The sequence below is a fragment of the Phyllobates terribilis genome, unplaced genomic scaffold (assembly GCF_046119375.1).
Source record: "Phyllobates terribilis strain yellow unplaced genomic scaffold, ASM4611937v1 Scaffold_29__1_contigs__length_15306474, whole genome shotgun sequence".
Classification (NCBI taxonomy): Eukaryota; Metazoa; Chordata; class Amphibia; order Anura; family Dendrobatidae; genus Phyllobates; species Phyllobates terribilis.
The window spans coordinates 6,827,702-6,847,323 of record NW_027362789.1 but is presented as its reverse complement, the minus strand read 5'-3'; the positions used below and the strand labels follow the sequence as shown (position 1 = coordinate 6,847,323).

The following is a 19,622-nucleotide window of genomic DNA, read 5'->3' as shown; positions in this document are numbered from 1 at the left end:
CCCTGGCCACAAGCACTTGTCCACGTGTCCGTTGTCAGGTGGACTCTCCCAGTAACTGCGTTGTTGAGGGCACGGCAGATGTTTTGGGACACGTGCTTGTGTAGTGTGGGGATGGCACACAGGGCCAAATAGTGTTGGCTGGGGACTGAGTACCGAGGGACGGCCACCGCCATAAGGTTGCGGAAGGATTCCATCTCCACCAGCCTAAAAGGCAGCATTTCCAACGCAAGCAGTCTTGAAATGAGTGAATTTAGGACTGTGGCCTGTGGGGCGTTGGCTGCGAATTTGCACTTTCGTTCAAAGGTCTGGGATATGGACAACTGAACGCTGAGGTGGGACGTGGACGTGGATGCTGTTTCTTGAGAAACTGCCATAACAAGTGAAGACTGAGAGGAGGGGGCATCTTTGCATGCAGTATGGACAGGGGATTGCCTTGCACGCACAACAGGGGGTTCTCTTACACGCACAACAGCGGAAGAAGCAGTGGTGACACCCGCTGACACTGGTCGTGGACCCTGGGGTTCGCCCCACAAAGTCGCGTGCTTTGCTGACATGTGCCTGATCATGCTGGTGGTGGTCAGGCTGGTAGTTTTGTCACCCCTGCTGATGCTGGCATGGCAGGTGGTACAAATGGCCTTTTTGGGGTTATCAGCAGAGTCTTTAAAAAAACTTCCAGACTCAGGAAGACCTACCGGTTGTACTGGCAACATCCCTCGTTTTGGTATTACGGGGAACGATTGCCCGCCTTCTGTCTGCAGCCACCACACTGCTTCTTCCCTCCTGTTAGGGTACTCTGCCTCCCTCCCCCTGTGTGCTGCTGGCCTCGCTCTGTGTGTCCTCCTGCCACGTTGGGTCAGTTACTAGATCATCCACCACCTCCTCCTATTCCGCACCACGATCCTCCTCTTCACTTTGTGGCAATTGTGTCTCGTCATCGTCCACCTCTTGTCACAAATTGCCAGCGTTGCCTTCCTGTGGCCGTGGCTGTTCAAATATTTGGGCATCGCTACATGGGATCTCCTCTTCCACCACTTCAAGCGGAGCAGGCGAGGGGCACAAATATGGAAATGGACCAGTGAACAGCTCTTCAGAGTATCCAACTGTGGGATCAGTTGCTGTCTGACGACACTCGGCATGGTGGGAGGAAGGAGCATCAGGGTGAGAAGGAGTATGCGGTCGAGACTCACGGCTACTAAAACTTGACCATGTGGAAGACAGACCGGAGGTGGTTCGCAATACTGGTGTCGTTGTGTGCTTCCCTAGTGTTGTGTGTTGTTGTGTGCTTCCCTAGTAATTTGGTCAAAAACTGGGAGCGAGAAGATGTGGCTGTTGGTTGTGGCACATTTTCACCTTGGCCACGGTCCCTTCCTCTGCACGCACCATTACCAGAACGTCCAGTTCCATGTCCCTTGCCACACGCCTTGCCTATTATAAATGAAGTAAAATAGCTTACACTTGCACTATCAATGGAAAAAGGGTAATAAAAAGGAGATTAGAACCATGGAAGAGGAAAACCACAGCTCTATTTCTCTGGCCTACACTAGAATCTTTTAAACAGATATATTTGTGTCTGAACAGTCAGCAAGACACCGTTTTTTTATGTAAAAAAGGCAAAAAGGTGGATAATACCCCTAGTAGAAGCATAGGCCTGAGGCAGAATGAACCTTTCAGCTCAGACAAAGGGCAGCCACACCCTTATATGCACTAAAGCACACTAAACTACAAAGAAAAAACCTGGGAGTCTGAACTGAAACGTAAATTGATGTGCATGCAAAATGTAAATGCATGTTCACATAAAGCCACTAGACAAAGAAAAACCAAAGACAAGCAAAATACCTACATAGCTGGAAGTAAATGGATAAATCTTCTGCAACGGTGTAGAGTTGTATTCGTCCAGTATATAGAATTGTTGGGATGGATTGGATGTAGTTGTAGCTGGAGATATTGTATTGGGTGAAAGGTTGTTGTGTGAATTATTCTAATAAATGATGTTGACCCTCTTAAATTTATTGATTTTTTTATGATTTCTTTGTCTTTCAATCTGCAGTTGTTTGACAGAGCTTTAATTTTTTAAATATGGTTGAAAGCTTTGAGTTGGTCAAACAGAGGAAAATGTTTAATAAAAATGAACCTAATTTAAAAAAAAAAGACCCCTAGGGATGCTACCTACCTGCTGGTATCTCTCCAATGATATCACCTCCTAGAGGTCCCTCATTTCAACCAGAAGTAATTTCTCCAGGAATTTGAGAAGATCGGCTCACCGAAGTGGACCTGAATTCAAAAAACATCACAGAAAAGAAACCAGCCTTACCAACACCAGGTTTGTGGTGTTTGATTTGAGAAGATCCCTGGCCATGTTAATTACACAAATAGATGAATTAGTCCAGTCTGGTTGTTTGAAAAATTGGTGGACAAAACTTATGTGATTATCCCTGTCTTACCAGAGATTGTTGGTGGCTTTAGGGGAGCTGCAGACAGTGTAACACACGCTAAAAGCCGAAATAATAAATGCAAATAAACACTGATGATCTTCCCGAAAATTGAAAGGTAATATCCGCTGGTAGAAAGCAAGCTGTGTGCGAATGCCTGCCAGAAATGAAACAGCTAATTGTATAAAGGAAAATTCAATATAACCAATTAGCCCTGGAGGTAGAGGGCACATAAGGGTTACAGAAAGCAGATGTGCGGTATATTTCTGTGCCGCTTTTTATCTTAGCTATCAGCATTTTTTATTTAAATGAACCAGCAGATATCACAAAGTGTGTTCCCATACACATTTATATTTGTCTGCATCAATCAGCTATCTGAATGTTTAGGTATCAGACGTACATGTCAGATGCGCTAATGACGCACCCCCTGGGCCATATTCTTTAGGGGGAATACCCGGAGCCGGATCAGATGGGAGTTGTAGTCTTCCGAGTGGCTGTGACCCGGTCCGTGCCCAGGGTGTCAAACTCAGTTGTATGTGGCAGTCCTACAGATGTTATTAAGTTCTTAATGTCGACTACGCCACCCGTTGTATTGCGGTCACTATGGCCGCCGCTGCAGCAGGGTCCGCTGAGGCTGATGGTGTTGGTGCAGCTTTTGATGGTATAACCCCCAACGGGTGGGGTATAGCCTCAGGGGGTCAGGTGCAGAGGATGGGGGTTGTGGTGGTGCAGCATAGATGGTAATGAAGACAGAGTCGGGTTGTGCAGTTTAGGGTATTTACTCACTGCTGATGTTCCGGTCACTCCAGCTTCAAGTGACCTCCCGAGCCGTGCTGCATCCACCAGGTCCTGGATCCAGCCAACCCCCAAGCGAGTCCGGAGCGTGACCCTGAGCTCTCCTTCTGTCCTTTCACTGGCCGTCCCCACTATTGATCCACCCAGGTCCAGCTCCCTCGGGCCTTCTGTTGGGAGACCCTTGGCCTTGGGTTCCCTGACCCTCCACGTGGTATGCCTTCGTGGTGGATGTGGTGGGTGGCCGTGGCAGACGCTGCCCACGGCCTCCGGTCTCTGGCTGGGGTGTGTTTTTGCCCCCACCAGCTTGGGTTCCGGTACCCTGATGCCGACTCTTCACCCGTGGATTGGATTTGGGGTCTCAGAGTCCTCTCTTCTGCTTCCCCCTCTGGGTCTCTCTTTCTTTCTCCTCTCTCTCTCTCTGGGGCTTCTCTGCTCCTCTTACTTCTCTCTGCAAAGACTCACAGCCTGACTGACTGTGGCTGACTGACCCTGTTCTTTGATGGTGCCCACCTTATATACACCCTCTATGTGTGAGCTCAGGTGACCAGCACCCAATGAGCTCCTATCTTTACCCAGGCTGCTCCCCCTATCTGCCCCTACACTACTTGGGATGTACCACCCCCCTCCCACTCCAGCCAGGAACAGACTCGGTCGTACCTGCACATTTCTAAGTGGGAGTACCGTCGGCCTGCTCCTCGGAAATGGGATGTATGTAGTGCATGCAGCCTACCGAGCTCAGTTCCACACTCCATCCTTACCCGGGAGTGGAATATCACACCTCTGGGTTGAGGTGCAATACCCCTGTAGCAGCCGAATCCTCAGGGTGCTACATTCCCCCCTGGTAAATCACAGCACGTCCTCGGGCTGTAAGACATAAACACCAAAAACATACAAATTTTTGCATAAACATATAAAACATATAAAACATTATATATATATAAAACTTTTCAGATAAAACATTCTCGTCGCCTCTGGCTCCTCCTCCGGTCACTGTGCAACGTGTGACCGGGTAAAGTGCGACAGTCTCTCTGGAAAACTGGTTTTCCTGTAAAACCGGTAGGGGGCGCTTTAGGACGCGCAACTATATACAGGGATATGGCCGCTCTCAGTCCTCGGCCAGGTATTGGGGAGGAATGACCGCTCTCAGTCCTCGGTCAGTGGGATTATGGGAAAAACGGGTAAACAGTTCACACATGCTGGTCCCAACGGGGACTATATTAGCAACAACAGTTTCAGTTTCAGTTTACTGTGCCCCGACGGGCAACTATATACAGCTTCTGCTTCGCTGTCCTTAGCGACGGCGTCCTCCTGCTCTTGCTTTTTGGTTACCTTTGGCTCTAGTTTCAGACCCGTCCGGGTCCTTTTGTTCTTCCTCCTCACACCGCAGCTCTTCCTCCGTCAGGCGATGCACATGGAGGGCGTAAGGACCTTTGGCACACTTGTGCCGGGTGAAGGTGACCTCGTCCCCGATGTAAAGGTCACGACCTCTGTGTCCCTCCGGTAGGTGGGACTCAACGTCTCTCCTGGTTACGAAGACGTCGCCTAGGGTGTGGTGGTCTCGGATGAAGCCCCACCCATGCTGCAGGTTAAACTTTATCACAGTCCCGGTGGTGCGGGGACTATGCGCTGCACGGGGGTCTCTCCTGGCCCGGCTCTTCTGCTCCGCGCTCTTTACTTGAGCTAGCTGTTCCCGGACCCGCCTCTCTCTCCGCTCCCTCTCGAAGTCCTCGAGCTGTTGGCGGCAGCACTCAGCACGCTCCGCTGCAGCTGCCCGAGTCTCTTGAGTGAATCCCATAAGATCTTCTCCGGTGGGGTCCCACTCAAACTGTGCTTCCGCTAGCGGGGGCGAGATCCTCTTTACGGGCTTTGGAGCCGGGATCAGAGGTTCATCCAGGGGTCTCTCTCTCCGGAGTCAGGGATGGTGGAACTCCGGTGGCCATATAAATGGCTGCCCATCCGGGCACGTATGCTGGGCGTACAGGTCCTCTCCCAGATGCGGCACTCTTGGTCTTATGGGCGCGGTGGTGGTGGCGCCCGGGTTGCCCGGGCCTTGTGGCCAGGCCTGGGGTATCTGGAAGGTGAAGGGCACCGTAAGGACGGCGGCGCCCTGGGCTACTTGGCCCTGCGACCAGGCCGGGGGCTCCGCGGAGGTAGGGGGCGCTGTTGGTATTGCGGCGCCCGGGGGTACTAGGCCTTGCGACCAGGCTGGTGGTACTTCCTGCTTGGTCACGCTCGGGGTCGAGGCGTGTGACGTCACAGGGGTCGCGGCTCCCGTTTGAGGCCTAGTCTGCGGCGGTGACGTTGCAGCGACGGGCACGGCAGGATAGACTTCGGGCTCTGCGACGGGGAGCTGGGGCAGGTACGCGGTTTCCCGGTGTGGGGTATAGACGTCCCCTTTACCTGCCTCCACTCGTTCGGCTCCCTTCTCGGCGCCGTCTCCGGCCTTCAATCCTCCCGCGCCATCCTCAGAGGCTGTCTGTCTCCTCGTCTCGGGTGGCGTGCTCCGCTGACAGGTCTCGGTCTGCTGGGCCATCTCACGGCTCCACTCCGCCAACGTCTCTCGCTGCACCCGGGCCATCCTCCTTGCGAGGCCCTCCAGAGCGGTCTGTGCACACTCCCGGTTTCGGGGGAGCTGTGCTAGGACCTCCACTAGTCCTAGTGGGGTCGTTGTTTCCAGCAGGCTCCTGACCAACGGGTCGGTGCTGCTCTGCTCTCCTACAGTCGTCTCCAGCAGGCTCCTGGCCAGCGGGCCGGTGCTGCTCTGCTCTCCCTCCTCTGTTTCTAGCAGGCTCCTGGCCAACGGGCCGGTGCTGCTCTGCTTTCTCGCCATCTCCGGGTAAGCTCCTCCGATACTCTTCTCCAGGCTTCTTGCCTCCGGGTGCGCTCGCTCTAGACTGCTCCAGGCGGCACCCATCTTTGTTCTCTCCTTTCGTCTCCTCCCCCCTCGAGGGCGGTCCCGGGGCCACTTGGTGACTGTCAGCTCCAGGGGCAGTTCTTTCACGCTGACAGACACCTCTAGCATCACAGTCTCTGTTGGTGGGGGCGGTTTCCACTTTTGGCGCCATTTTCGGTCCTGGCCCACGATGGGAGGTGGCCTCTTGCCACCCTCTGGCACGCCCATAATGGCGTCCGCTCTGACAAGGCAGGAAACCTTTGGAAATGGCGGGAACCGCTTCCCAGTGGCGGGAAACTCTGCAGATGGCGGGAAAACGCTGTTAATGGCGGACAACCGGCTGGAATCGACTGGTGATGGGGTCCGATGGCGGGGACCCTCCGGAACCGGCAGGAGACTTCTTTTTGAGGTAAACTTGTTCTTTTCTTCAGGCACGCACTACCCGGGTGTTGCGGGCACGTAATCCTGCCGACTACGCCAAAGTTGACGCACCCCCTGGGCCATATTCTTTAGGGGGAATACCCGGAGCCGGATCAGATGGGAGTTGTAGTCTTCCGAGTGGCTGTGACCCGGTCCGTGCCCAGGGTGTCAAACTCAGTTGTATGTGGCAGTCCTACAGATGTTATTAAGTTCTTAATGTCGACTACGCCACCCGTTGTATTGCGGTCACTATGGTCGCCGCTGCAGCAGGGTCCGCTGAGGCTGATGGTGTTGGTGCAGCTTTTGATGGTATAACCCCCAACGGGTGGGGTATAGCCTCAGGGGGTCAGGTGCAGAGGATGGGGGTTGTGGTGGTGCAGCATAGATGGTAATGAAGACAGAGTCGGGTTGTGCAGTTTAGGGTATTTACTCACTGCTGATGTTCCGGTCACTCCAGCTTCAAGTGACCTCCCGAGCCGTGCTGCATCCACCAGGTCCTGGATCCAGCCAACCCCCAAGCGAGTCCGGAGCATGACCCTGAGCTCTCCTTCTGTCCTTTCACTGGCCGTCCCCACTATTGATCCACCCAGGTCCAGCTCCCTCGGGCCTTCTGTTGGGAGACCCTTGGCCTTGGGTTCCCTGACCCTCCACGTGGTATGCCTTCGTGGTGGATGTGGTGGGTGGCCGTGGCAGACGCTGCCCACGGCCTCCGGTCTCTGGCTGGGGTGTGTTTTTGCCCCCACCAGCTTGGGTTCCGGTACCCTGATGCCGACTCTTCACCCGTGGATTGGATTTGGGGTCTCAGAGTCCTCTCTTCTGCTTCCCCCTCTGGGTCTCTCTTTCTTTCTCCTCTCTCTCTCTCTGGGGCTTCTCTGCTCCTCTTACTTCTCTCTGCAAAGACTCACAGCCTGACTGACTGTGGCTGACTGACCCTGTTCTTTGATGGTGCCCACCTTATATACACCCTCTATGTGTGAGCTCAGGTGACCAGCACCCAATGAGCTCCTATCTTTACCCAGGCTGCTCCCCCTATCTGCCCCTACACTACTTGGGATGTACCACCCCCCTCCCACTCCAGCCAGGAACAGACTCGGTCGTACCTGCACATTTCTAAGTGGGAGTACCGTCGGCCTGCTCCTCGGAAATGGGATGTATGTAGTGCATGCAGCCTACCGAGCTCAGTTCCACACTCCATCCTTACCCGGGAGTGGAATATCACACCTCTGGGTTGAGGTGCAATACCCCTGTAGCAGCCGAATCCTCAGGGTGCTACACTAAGAGGAGTTGAAGTTCCTTCACCCTCTTTCTGGCTTTCGTATGGTATAGATACAGCAATCACTCCAGTCAAAGTACCCCAAGAGTCAATGTCAGTATGCCCTGGTGCGGATTGTATCTGTCTGCACACACTGTCTGGCGTAATGCATAGGCTTTACACCCGTCAATGCGCTGAGAGGACTAGTAGTGGTTTCTTCTCCCTCTCCTTTGCTTGCATGTGCTGTAGGTTTGGCAGTAAAGCCTTCCTTAGTAAAGGTCTCAAATTTGCACCAACAGCTAAGTTTAATCGATTTCAAGCCTTTGTCGGCATCAAACAGGTCATGCACAAACTATCTATTAAAAAACACTTTGTGAAAAATCCAATAGCACAAAGCACAGTGAATCATTCAGAAAACATCTACATTTACACTAATCTAAAGAAGAAATCCAATTTTCATCCCCTACACGAGTACTCAGACTCCATGGAGAAATTTCATTAATGACATACGCCGCCTAAATAACAATAAATTTAACTCACATATGCGCTTCAACTTATCCTTAAAGGAAAGAAACGCTATAAAAAATCTACAAGACAATAATAACATAATTATCCGCCCAGCGTACAAAGGTGGAGGAATTGTTATTATGGACTATGAACAATATAATAATTAATCTAATACGCTACTTAATGATACAAAAACTTACAAACTGGTAGAAAAGGACCCTACTATAGCATTCAAAAAGGAACTTGGTGAATTGATAAAGAAGGGACTCAATAAAGAATTTCTAACAAAAAATGAGGCACAATACATAAACACACAGCACCCCCGCCTTGCAATGTTCTACCACATCCCAAAAATCCATAAATCTCTAGAAAATCCACCAGGATGACCCATAGTGTCTGGGATAGGCTGCTTAACTGCGAACTTGCGGACATATGTGGACCATCAGCTACAAACATGTGTTCCCTCTCTACCTGCGTACCTGAAGGTCACAAAACACATTTTACAAATACTACTAAATTTTCAATGGCAAGACCAATTTATAATGGGCACTCTGGATGTAACGTCTCTATACGAAAACATAGAACACAAAAAGGGATGTGAAGCCTCTAAATATTTTTTGAGTATTAACAACACATCCTATGGACCAAACTATTTAATAGGGGAGTGTATGGATTTAATTTTAACTCACAACTATATTAAACACCAGACAAACTACTAATGTCCAACACGATGTGGACCAGGTTCGCACCCAGTTATGCTAATCTATATGTTGTTGGGTGGAAAGATATAACTATATTCCCCAATGGCGTGTGTGACGATACAGCTTAAAATCTTAATAAGCCAGACGATTAGATAAGTTAAGCCAAGAGAAATACACTATTGTGTTCATGTTGACTTATAATTGTATGTGTATTTCTGTGTTTGGTCAATAAGAACAGACCAATATTTGTATAATCCTGTTTGTTGTCTCATCTTTGGAAACAATGATGTTTACAATGCTAATGACATATTGTACTAAAATTCAGCTAGATCTCTATTTACAAGAGCCCCCTGTGATACCAGCTATGTTAATTGATTAGCTCAAACAATGAGACATGAGGCTGCCTTTTCCCCCTTGACATGTGGATGTGTACTTACAAAGGAGATATGCTTCTGTAGGATAGAGACTTGTGACAGAGATCAAAGAGAAGCAAGAGGACACACAGACTCTGAGACCATCAGCTTGGAAGCATGGATTTTACCTAAAGATACACAGATTTGGATTCTACATGATTCCGGCCTAAGAGTATCGGCCTTGACTGGAAAGATTTGGATCTGCTCCATTAACCATCAGGGAGACCATGGATACATTTTGGGGAGAACAGATTGGGATGAAGAAGTCACCTGGCCCCATGGATATACTGTTTGGGGTTGCCAGGAGTGACCCACTGGCTGCCTGGAACCCATGGAGACATTCGGAGAAACCAGATTGCGACCCACCGGTCATCTGGCCGCATTGAAACTCTCGGAGGCCAGGGTGGGACCCTCGGGTCTCCTGGTCTTGTACCTCAATGGACCGTTAGCTTCCTAAGCTTGCCACTACCTTCTCTCTGTGGGGGCCCGCCATAAGCGGGGGACCACTGGTTGAGGTAGTCGGCCCTGGAAGTCTCCAAAGTCTCAGCTGTTCTATCCCAGGCGAGCAGAGAAGGAAGGGTGAGACTGTGCAATGTTGTACCATCTTGGGTATTTGCTAGGACTGTTCTATGTATTTTGTTGTCCGCTTTGTGGTTCAATAAAGTACTGCCACACTGTTTTACCCTCTCCCTATGTTGTCTGAGTAGTTACGCACACGGAAGACCCTGGGTCTTCACATTTTGGTGGCAACAGTGGGACACTATTCAGCCCAGCAGAGCTGGGGGAGCTGCAGGGGACTGGTGTTAGCACACACCGTTCAAAGGGCTCCACAATCAGGGAGGCATATAGACAGACCCAGCTGACCATAGGTGAGGCATACACAGCGGGTTTCAGATTATACCATGTCTAACCCCACCAGCCCAGCCATAGGAGGAGGAGCAGAGAGAATATACAGCAGCAACAAGAAACTGCAACTACAGTAGCTGAGCCAGCTTCAACGGATTGAATACCAGGCCACCGACACTCAACGGAGTTAATTCAGGAACCACAGGATGCAGAGGATGGCATGTTTGGACGCAATGGTTACCAGTCTGTTTTCTTCAATTACATGTGGAGTTTATTCGCAAGGAAGCCGTGGAATATGCTCTGAGGAAACTGGATAATGCAAAGTTTCGTTCTCATGAAGGTGAGAGCTCTTACATTCATGTCTGTGCTTAAAGACATGCTGATGTACTGTCTCCAATAAATGGAGAAGGATGATTAAGATTCTATCATATCTGGCTAATTAAGATTGGGGGAGCAATGTGATGATACAGCTTAAAATCTTAATAAGCCAGACGATTAGATTAGTTACGCCAAGAGAAATACACTATTGTGTTCATGTTGACTTATAATTGAATATGTATTTCTGTGCCTGGTCAATAAGAACATACCAATCTATAATATAACGGTAGATGCGTCTCTCTGTCCGAAGCCTCTGTAGACTGCACAAGCGCGACGCACCTGCGCAGTCTGGCTCCAGACAGAAGAACACATCCAGCCCTTACAGGTAAGAGAAGTATATGGCGCCTGAGATCGCGGTATGCGCAGACACTGAATGCATACCACGAGCTCCGGCGCCATAACTACATACCTTACGTAAATGAATGATGCCGCGGCATCTGTTTTGGCTGGATTCCAGAGGAGGAGTGCAGTGTTGGAATCAGCGCATGCGCATAGCGCACAACTCGGCGCCATTTTAGTGAAGACACATTGGCGCCGGACAGCGTGGTATGGGCACACACGTACTCCGGCGCCACTCCTCCCCCGGCGTCCGGATGGGGGCAGCACATAACAGGATGGGGCTGCACATGACAGGATGAGGGCAGCACATAACAGGATGGGGCCACAGGATGGGGGCTGCATATAGCAGGATGAGGGCTGCACATAACAGGATGGGGGCTGCACGTAACAGGATGGGGGATGCACATAACAGGATGGGGGCGGCACGTAACAGGATGGGGCTGCACATAGGTTGGGGGCTGCACGTAACAGGATAACAGGATGGGGGCTGCAATGTAACAAGATTGGGGCGGCACGTAACAGGATGGGGGAGCATATACCAATAAAAATGCTCACCACCCGGACATAGAACGGGTTCAATAGCTAGTATTTGTATAAGTCTATTTGTTGTCTCCTCTTTGGAAACAATGATGTTTACAATGCTAATGACATATTGTACTAAAAGTCAGCTAGATGTGTATTTACAAGTGTTCCTTGTGATACCAGCTATGTAAATTGATAAGCTCAAACATTTAGACATGAGGCTGCCTTTTCCCCCTTGACCTGTGGATGTGTACTTAAAAAGGAGATATGCTTCTGTAGGACAAAGACTTGGGACAGAGAATCAAGGATAAGCAAGAGAACACACAGACTCTGAGACCATCAGTTTGGAAGCATGGAATTTACCTAAAGATACACAGATTTGGATTTTACATGATTCCAGCCTAAGGGTATCGGCTTTGCCTGGAAAGATATGGATCTGCTCCATTAACCATCAGGGAGACCATGGATACATTTTGGGAAGACCAGGTTGGAATGAATAAGTCACCTGGCTCCATGGATATGTTGTTTGGGGTTGCCAGGAGGGACCCACCGGTTGCCTGGAACCCATGGAGACATTCGGAGAAGCCAGATTGGGACCCACCGGCCATCTGGCCCAATGGAAACTCTTGGAGAAGCCAGGGTGGCACTCTTGGGTCTCCTGGCCTTGTACCTCGATGGACTGTTAGCTTCCTAAGCTTGCCGCAGCCCTGGCTTCCTGTTGATGTTCAATACAGTGAAGAACAAAAGTATAACAATGTTTTGAACTTTTAGCTTTCATGCTCCATATCTCACCATCCACTACTGCTTCAAATGTGAGACTACCATAATTCTATAGATAATCATCTTGGCTAGATCATATATAAATTTTACTTTCAGCTATTAAACATATGATTAGTTATGCAGATTCTTGTCTTGTCTCTGCATTATTAATGGTTTGCTTCTAAAAATCTATATTTTAATTTTTATTAATTTGTTAGTATTTTGTAAATCCACCTTTGGTTTACAACAATGCCTGAATCCTTCTGGGCATGCTCTAAATCAGATTCAAACATGTCTCAACTGAAATCTAACACCAGGTCTCTTCTACACATTCTTAAAGTTGGCGCATATTGGTTGACTCACTTGGTATGTATACAGTTTTTTCTTCAACCCTACCCACAAGTGTTGGATTGGGTTGAGGTCTAGGGACTGTAGGGGCCAATCATTCACATCTACTTCATTGTGATTGAACAATTTCTTCGCCAATCTTGACTTATGCTTCAGGTCATTGTCCTTTTGGAACACGGTCTTCCTTTTTACACCCATAGTACTAGAGTGTACAAAGTAATTGGTCTTGTATGATACTCACATATAGCTCCAGCCTTGAGACCACCATCGATTCTGTTCAAGTATCCAATGCCTTTGGTTGTGAAAAAAACTCATATCATCAGGTATCTTCCACCAAACTTCACAGTTCCTTCAATTTCTTGCACCCATCAGAGTTTAGTCTACTGCCTTTTGTCTCATCGCTCCAAATGGCCCGTTTTCAATCTTCAATTGTACACTTTCAATGCTTTTTTGAAAACTCTAGCCGACGCTTCTTAATATTAATATTCAAATTGAGGCCTCTTCACCTTTTTTGAGCAACCATTCCAGACTTGTGTAATGTGCGTCGCATGGTGCTTGCATGGATGTCTGTGATCTCAGTATTACGAAGCATACAAACTACCTCCACTGCCGTATTTGTCGCGCGAAAACTGATAGACTTTGTCACGAGCCGACTGGTTGATTCCGATATTTTGCCTGGACGTTCACGTCTTGGCTTTTGAATGGATTGACGAACTTCATTTTGTATTCTTCCAACTGTCATGGCACTCACACGATGCAGTGTTGTAATTTTCTTGACCGAGAGACTGCTATCGAGCTGGATGATGCGGTTTCTCTTTTCTTGGGCAATCTTCTTCATGGCTGATTTGAACCAGTGACCTCTCGTTTCGGAATCAACCTAATAACACACAGAGTTATTAGGGAATGTGAAAATTTACACCACCAGCAGCAAAACAGTAACAATGCAGTGACCTGACAAGAATCTGAATAACTAATCATATGCTAAATAGTTGCAAGTCAAACTTATGTATGAGATCACCAAGAGGATTGTCTATAAAATGAAGCAATTTTCATTTAAAATGTTTCCAACATTCTGAGCATGAAGAAGGCTTCTCCCCAGTGTGACATCTTGGATGTTTATTAAGAGTTGATTTGTGAGTAAAACGTTTACCCCATTAATTACATGAAAAAAGGCTTCTCCCCGTGTGACTGCTCTGGTGACTAAGAAAAGATGATTTCTTCACAAAACATTTTCCACATTCTGAACAGGAAAAAGGCTTCTCCCCTGTGTGAATTCTCTGGTGCTTAACACAATCTGAGATATTGTTAAAACATTTCCCACATTCTGAACAGGAAAAAGGCTTCTCCCCTGTGTGGGTTCTCAGGTGGATATCAAGACACGCTTTCCAGTAAAAACATTTCCCGCATTCTGAACAGGAAAAAGGCTTCTCCCCTGTGTGAATTCTCTGGTGCTTAACACAATCTGAGTTATTGTTAAAACATTTCCCACATTCTGAACATGAAAAAGGCTTCTCCCCTGTGTGTGTTCTCTGGTGGATATCAAAACACGCTTTCCGGAGAAAACATTTCCCACATTCTGAACAGGAAAAAGGCTTCTCCCCTGTGTGAATTCTCTGATGTTTAACCAAATCTGATTTCTGGTTAAAACATTTCCCACATTCTGAACATGAAAAAGGCTTCTCCCCTGTATGAGTTCTTTGGTGACTAACAAGATTTGATTTCCCTGTAAAACATTTCGCACATTCTGAACATGAAAAAGGCTTTTTCCCTGTGTGAGTTCTCTGATGTTTGGTAAGACTTGATTTCTTTGTAAAAAATTTCCCACATTCTGAACATGAAAATGGCTTCTCCCCGGTGTGAATTCTCTGGTGACTAACAAGATTTGATTTCCCTGTAAAACATTTCCCACATTCTGAACATGAAAAAGGCTTTTTCCCTGTGTGAGTTCTCTGGTGCTTAGTCAAACCTGATTTCCGGTTGAAACATTTCCCACATTCTGAACATGAAAAAGGCTTCTCCCCTGTGTGAATTTTCTGGTGCTTAATCAAATCTGATTTCTGGATAAAACATTTCCCACACTCTGAACATGAAAAAGGCTTCTCTCCTGTGTGGATTCTCTGGTGGATATCAAGATGCGCTTTTTGGATAAAACATTTCCCACATTCTGAACATGAAAAAGGCTTCTCTCCTGTGTGGGTTTTCTGGTGGATATTAAGATACGCTTTCCGGTGAAAACATTTCCCACATTCTAAACAGAAAAAAGGCTTCTCTCCTGTGTGAGTTCTCTGGTGCTTATACAAATATGATTTCTGGTTAAAACATTTCCCACATTCTGAACATGAAAAAGGTTTCTCCCCTGTGTGAATTCTCTGGTGACTAACGAGATTACATTTCTGGTTGAAATATTTCCCACACTTGGAACAAGAAAATCTATTCTCTGTTGTGTGAGTTTTTTGATGTTTAAGAAAAGGCTTTTCGAAGGGAAAACTATTGCTATATTCTGAATGTGAAAATGGCTTCTTTGCTTTAGGAGCAGTTTGTTCTTTAATGCTTATTTTGTGACTTTGATTTTCCTTAGTGGTCGGTAATGAATCAGAAGACAGGACCCATTTCAAAGGATCAGATGACAGATCTTTGCTGTGAAGGGAAGATGGTATATCTGGAGTAATGGCATTCACTTCAATTGTATCTTGGTGGATCTCACAATCATCTGATTTAAAAATTGAAGATGTCAGCTGTCCCTCTGATCTCCTGGTACAGTCACCTGCCAAGAATAAAACAAATTATTATTTTTGAATAATATATCCTTGAATTTTATATTTTTTAACATTTCTACTTAAACGCTCAGTAAAAATATAGAATTATTCACAAAGACAATGACAGTTCACAGTGTAATAGAAAACCTCATAGGATAAACCAGTAGAGCGTGGTGTCCAACTGTTTCTTCATTCTGCCTCCCAAATATCGAATAAAAAGCCAACAAACAATGTCATGTAGGCGAAAATTATACCAATAAAAACTTCTACAAATAACAAGCCCCCACTCAGGTCCATCATCTGTTAGTGGAATGGTTTCCATAAATCAATCCAGCAATATCCGCTCTCCCAAAGTCAAATCTCCCCCTCGCTTCTGAGCATTGCAGTGTGTCCAAACCACATTTATCATCCATGGATCTGTCATTACTATAGTGAGAAGAACCCACTTTATTTATAATCTGTGTGTTTTGCAATTTTCACTCTCCAACACCCACTGCGTCCTAATTTCCGCAAAGTGCCTGTGGAGTCAAAATAGTCACTACTCCTATAGATTAATTAATTGAGTTATAATTTCCAAAATGGAGTCACTTTATGGGGATTTCTACTGCTCTGGTTTTCTGCCTTTTTGTCATATTAAGGCTTCTGCAAATGGTGTGCCCCATCTCCTCTAGGATCTTCTCCTGTGAAGGCTGCTTCTGTCACCAGTAGAGACATTTTCACCGCACAATCAAGAGGTTCAATTGCAAATATTTTAAATGTATTGCTCTAAACAAGTGCAAGTGGCGCACAAGTTAGATATATGTGATACGCGACTTTTAAAGTTTCGACCTGCTCCCGGGCCTTGTTCACATAGTCGCTTTGTATATACATTACAGACCAAAAGTTTGGACACACCTTCTCATTCAAAGATTTTTCTGTATTTTCATCACTATGAAAATTGTACATTCACACTGAAGGCATCAAAACTATGAATTAACACATGTGGAATTATATACTTAACAAAAAAAGTGTGAAACAACTGAAAATATGTCTTATATTCTAGGTTCTTCAAAGTAGCCACCTTTTGCTTTGATTAATGCTTTGCACACTCTTGGCATTCTCTTGATGAGCTTCAAGAGGTAGTCACCAGAAATGGTTTTCACTTCACAGGTGAACCTGTCAGGTTTAATAAGTGGGATTTCTTGCCTTATAAATGGGGTTGGGACCATCAGTTGTGTTGTGCAGCAGTCTGATAGTCCTACTGAATAGACTGTTAGAATTTGTATTATGGCAAGAAAAAAGCAGCTAAGTAAAGACAAAAGAGTGGCCATCATTACTTTAAGAAATGAAGGTCAGTCAGTCCGGAAAATTGGAAAAACTCTGAAAGTGTCCCCAAGTGCAGTTGCAAAAACCATCAAGCGCTACAAAGAAACTGGTTCACATGAGGACCGCCCCAGGAAAGGAAGACCAAGAGTCACCTCTGCTTCTGAGGATAAGTTTATCCGAGTCACCAGCCTCAGAAATCGCAGGTTAACAACAGCTCAGATTAGAGACCAGGTCAATTCCACACAGAGTTCTAGCAGCAGACACATCTCTACAACAACTGTTAAGAGGAGACTTTGTGCAGCAGGCCTTTATGGTAAAATAGCTGCTAGGAAACCACTGCTAAGGACAGGCAACAAGCAGAAGAGACTTGTTTGGGCTAAAGAACACAAGGAATGAACACTAGACCAGTGGAAATATGTGCTTTGGTCTGATGAGTCCAAATTTGAGATCTTTGGTTCCAGCCACCGTGTCTTTGTGCGACGCAGAAAAGGTGAACGGATGGACTCTACGTGCCTGGTTCCCACCGTGAAGCATGGAGGAGGAGGTGTGATGTTGTGGGGGTGCTTTGCTGGTGACACTGTTGGGGATTTATTCAAAATTGAAGGCACACTGAACCAGCATGGCTACCACAGCATCTTGCAGCGGCATGCTATTCCATCCGGTTTGCGTTTAGTTGGACCATCATTTATTTTTCAACAGGACAATGACCCCAAACACACCTCCAGGCTGTGTAAGGGCTATTTGACCAAGGAGAGTGATGGGGTGCTACGCCAGATGACCTGGCTTCCACAGTCACCAGACCTGAACCCAATCGAGATGGTTTGGGGTGAGCTGGACCACAGAGTGAAGGCAAAAGGGCCAACAAGTGCTAAGCATCTCTGGGAACTCCTTCAAGATTGTTGGAAGACCATTTCCGGTGACTACCTCTTGAAGCTCATCAAGAGAATGCCAAGAGTGTGCAAAGCAGTCATCAAAGCAAAAGGTGGCTACTTTGAAGAACCTAGAATATAAGACATATTTTCAGTTGTTTCACACTTTTTTGTTAAGTATATAATTCCACATGTGTTAATTCATAGTTTTGATGCCTTCAGTGTGAATTTACAATTTTCATAGTGATGAAAATACAGAAAAAAATCTTTAAATGAGAAGGTGTGTCCAAACTTTTGGTCTGTACTGTATATATGAATGGTAAGACCAAATGACAAGTGGAGTACCCGACAGGGATAAGTATACGGCAGATTCCTGTGTGCCAATAGGAAGTCCAATCTGTATATGTAGAGATATACCAGAATTGGAGTATGGTAGATTCCTTGGAAAGGGAGATTTTCAGTGCGCACCTGCGCCTCTAGTGTGCATGTCTCCTGAAAATTTCTCTACATATGAACCAGAAGTTTTCCTTTCCCTTCCGCCTGCACCTTGACTATTAGCTGTGTGCACGCCATTTCCTCTCCTGCTTCTGTCATCAGGCACGGCCTTATTCATTCTGCAGGCGGTGCTGGTGATGGAGGAGACGTCAGAACCAGAAGTTCTGGGCGGGGCAGGCTCTGTCCAGCCATTAAGATTAGGGTTCTTGGGACTAATAGTACCATCCTGTCTGGCAGTATGGGTGTGTGTGCTGTCCAGCTGAAGTAATCATCTCTCTACTTCAGCCAATTGGAAAGCACCACACCCTACTAAAGTTCGGAGCATATTGCGGGAAGCTGCCAGATACAGCCTTGTCCTCCTCTGGTTCAGTCCTCTGTGCTCAGCTCCCGGCTTGTGTATTTGTGACCCCGGCGCGTTTACTGACTACTCTTGTGTCTCCTTATTTTGAATTTTCTCTACTCTCCTGGTTCTGATCCGGCTACCTATTTTTCTTGCCTTGGCACACCACAGAAGAGCAGGTAACACGGTGGGCCAAGCCTAGGGGTCTCTGTGTAAATCCAGATCCATATAGATAAGTTAAAGAGTGATGAGCAAGACAATCCCTGGGATCTAGAAAACTGGGTAGATTGCGCCAAGCCTGTTTGTGGTAGCCATCTTTTGAGCTGCCAGATGACTATGAACAGTGCCCTCATTACATTATGCCTGCAAACTATTCCAGCGAGATCTGCATTCAAATAGATAAATGGCGCTCCTTCCCTTCTTAACCTGCCATGTGCCCAGACAGTAGTGTACAACCGTATACAGGGTATTGTCAAATTCAAGAGAAGTTGGAAAATAATTTGTAAGGTCCATTTGTTTCTTATTATCCTTTGTGAAGAATTCTAAAGTTATCACCACATAAAGTGACACACGTCAGATTTGAAAAATGGGCCCAGATAGGAACACAAAACTGGCTGCAGGAAGGGGTTAAATCAGAGTATTTTGGTCGCTGTGACTATAGACAACAACACATCTACTGAAATTATCAAATTCAACAGTCTTCATTAGTAAAAAAAAAAAAAAAGTAACTAGTGGTGAAACCTCTCTGGGGTAATTGGAGTATGGGGCTCGGTGGCTCTTGGCAATCTAAACTATCGTAAGGGACATATTTTCTATCAGAAGAGTTTCAAGAAGAAATACTAGACATTTAAAGAGAACTTTTTTATAATACAGAATAGCTGAGATGTCTTAAATTTAGACCTTGGGCATTTCGAAGAGGCAATAGAAACCTTTCTTTTAAAGCTTACCAGGCAGTTATAGACTCATAAGTGAGGCAGGCTGATCCCACCACAATCAAACTATTTTACAGTATGAACTTGTAAAAAAATACATAGAAGAAAAAAAAATTTTTACATCCCCAACAACAACGTATGTATGAGAGCAGAGCTACAACACTAAACCGGAGTTGCACTCATTTATGGTGGACCATTGGAGCTACTATGAGTCCTGACCAGAAGTGTAGTGAACATATTAGTGCCCCCATTTCAGGAGAGATTATGTAGTTATCCAAATTCTTTAGGATTGAAAATATAATTGAATTTATGACGTTGAGTGA

General features: G+C 46.6%; 1 protein-coding gene across 1 annotated transcript; it reads right to left on the bottom strand.

Annotated features, from left to right (window-relative positions):
- Positions 1–13,651: 13,651 nt before the first annotated feature.
- On the bottom strand, positions 13,652–18,145 carry LOC141178689 (uncharacterized). The gene is made up of 3 exons (XM_073660575.1): positions 18,079–18,145; positions 13,838–14,874; positions 13,652–13,753 (listed from the first exon to the last, which is right to left on the bottom strand). The coding sequence occupies exons 1-3, from the start codon at positions 18,143–18,145 to the stop codon at positions 13,652–13,654; spliced, it is 1,206 nt and encodes a 401-aa protein (XP_073516676.1).
- Between the last annotated feature and the right edge of the window lie 1,477 nt (positions 18,146–19,622).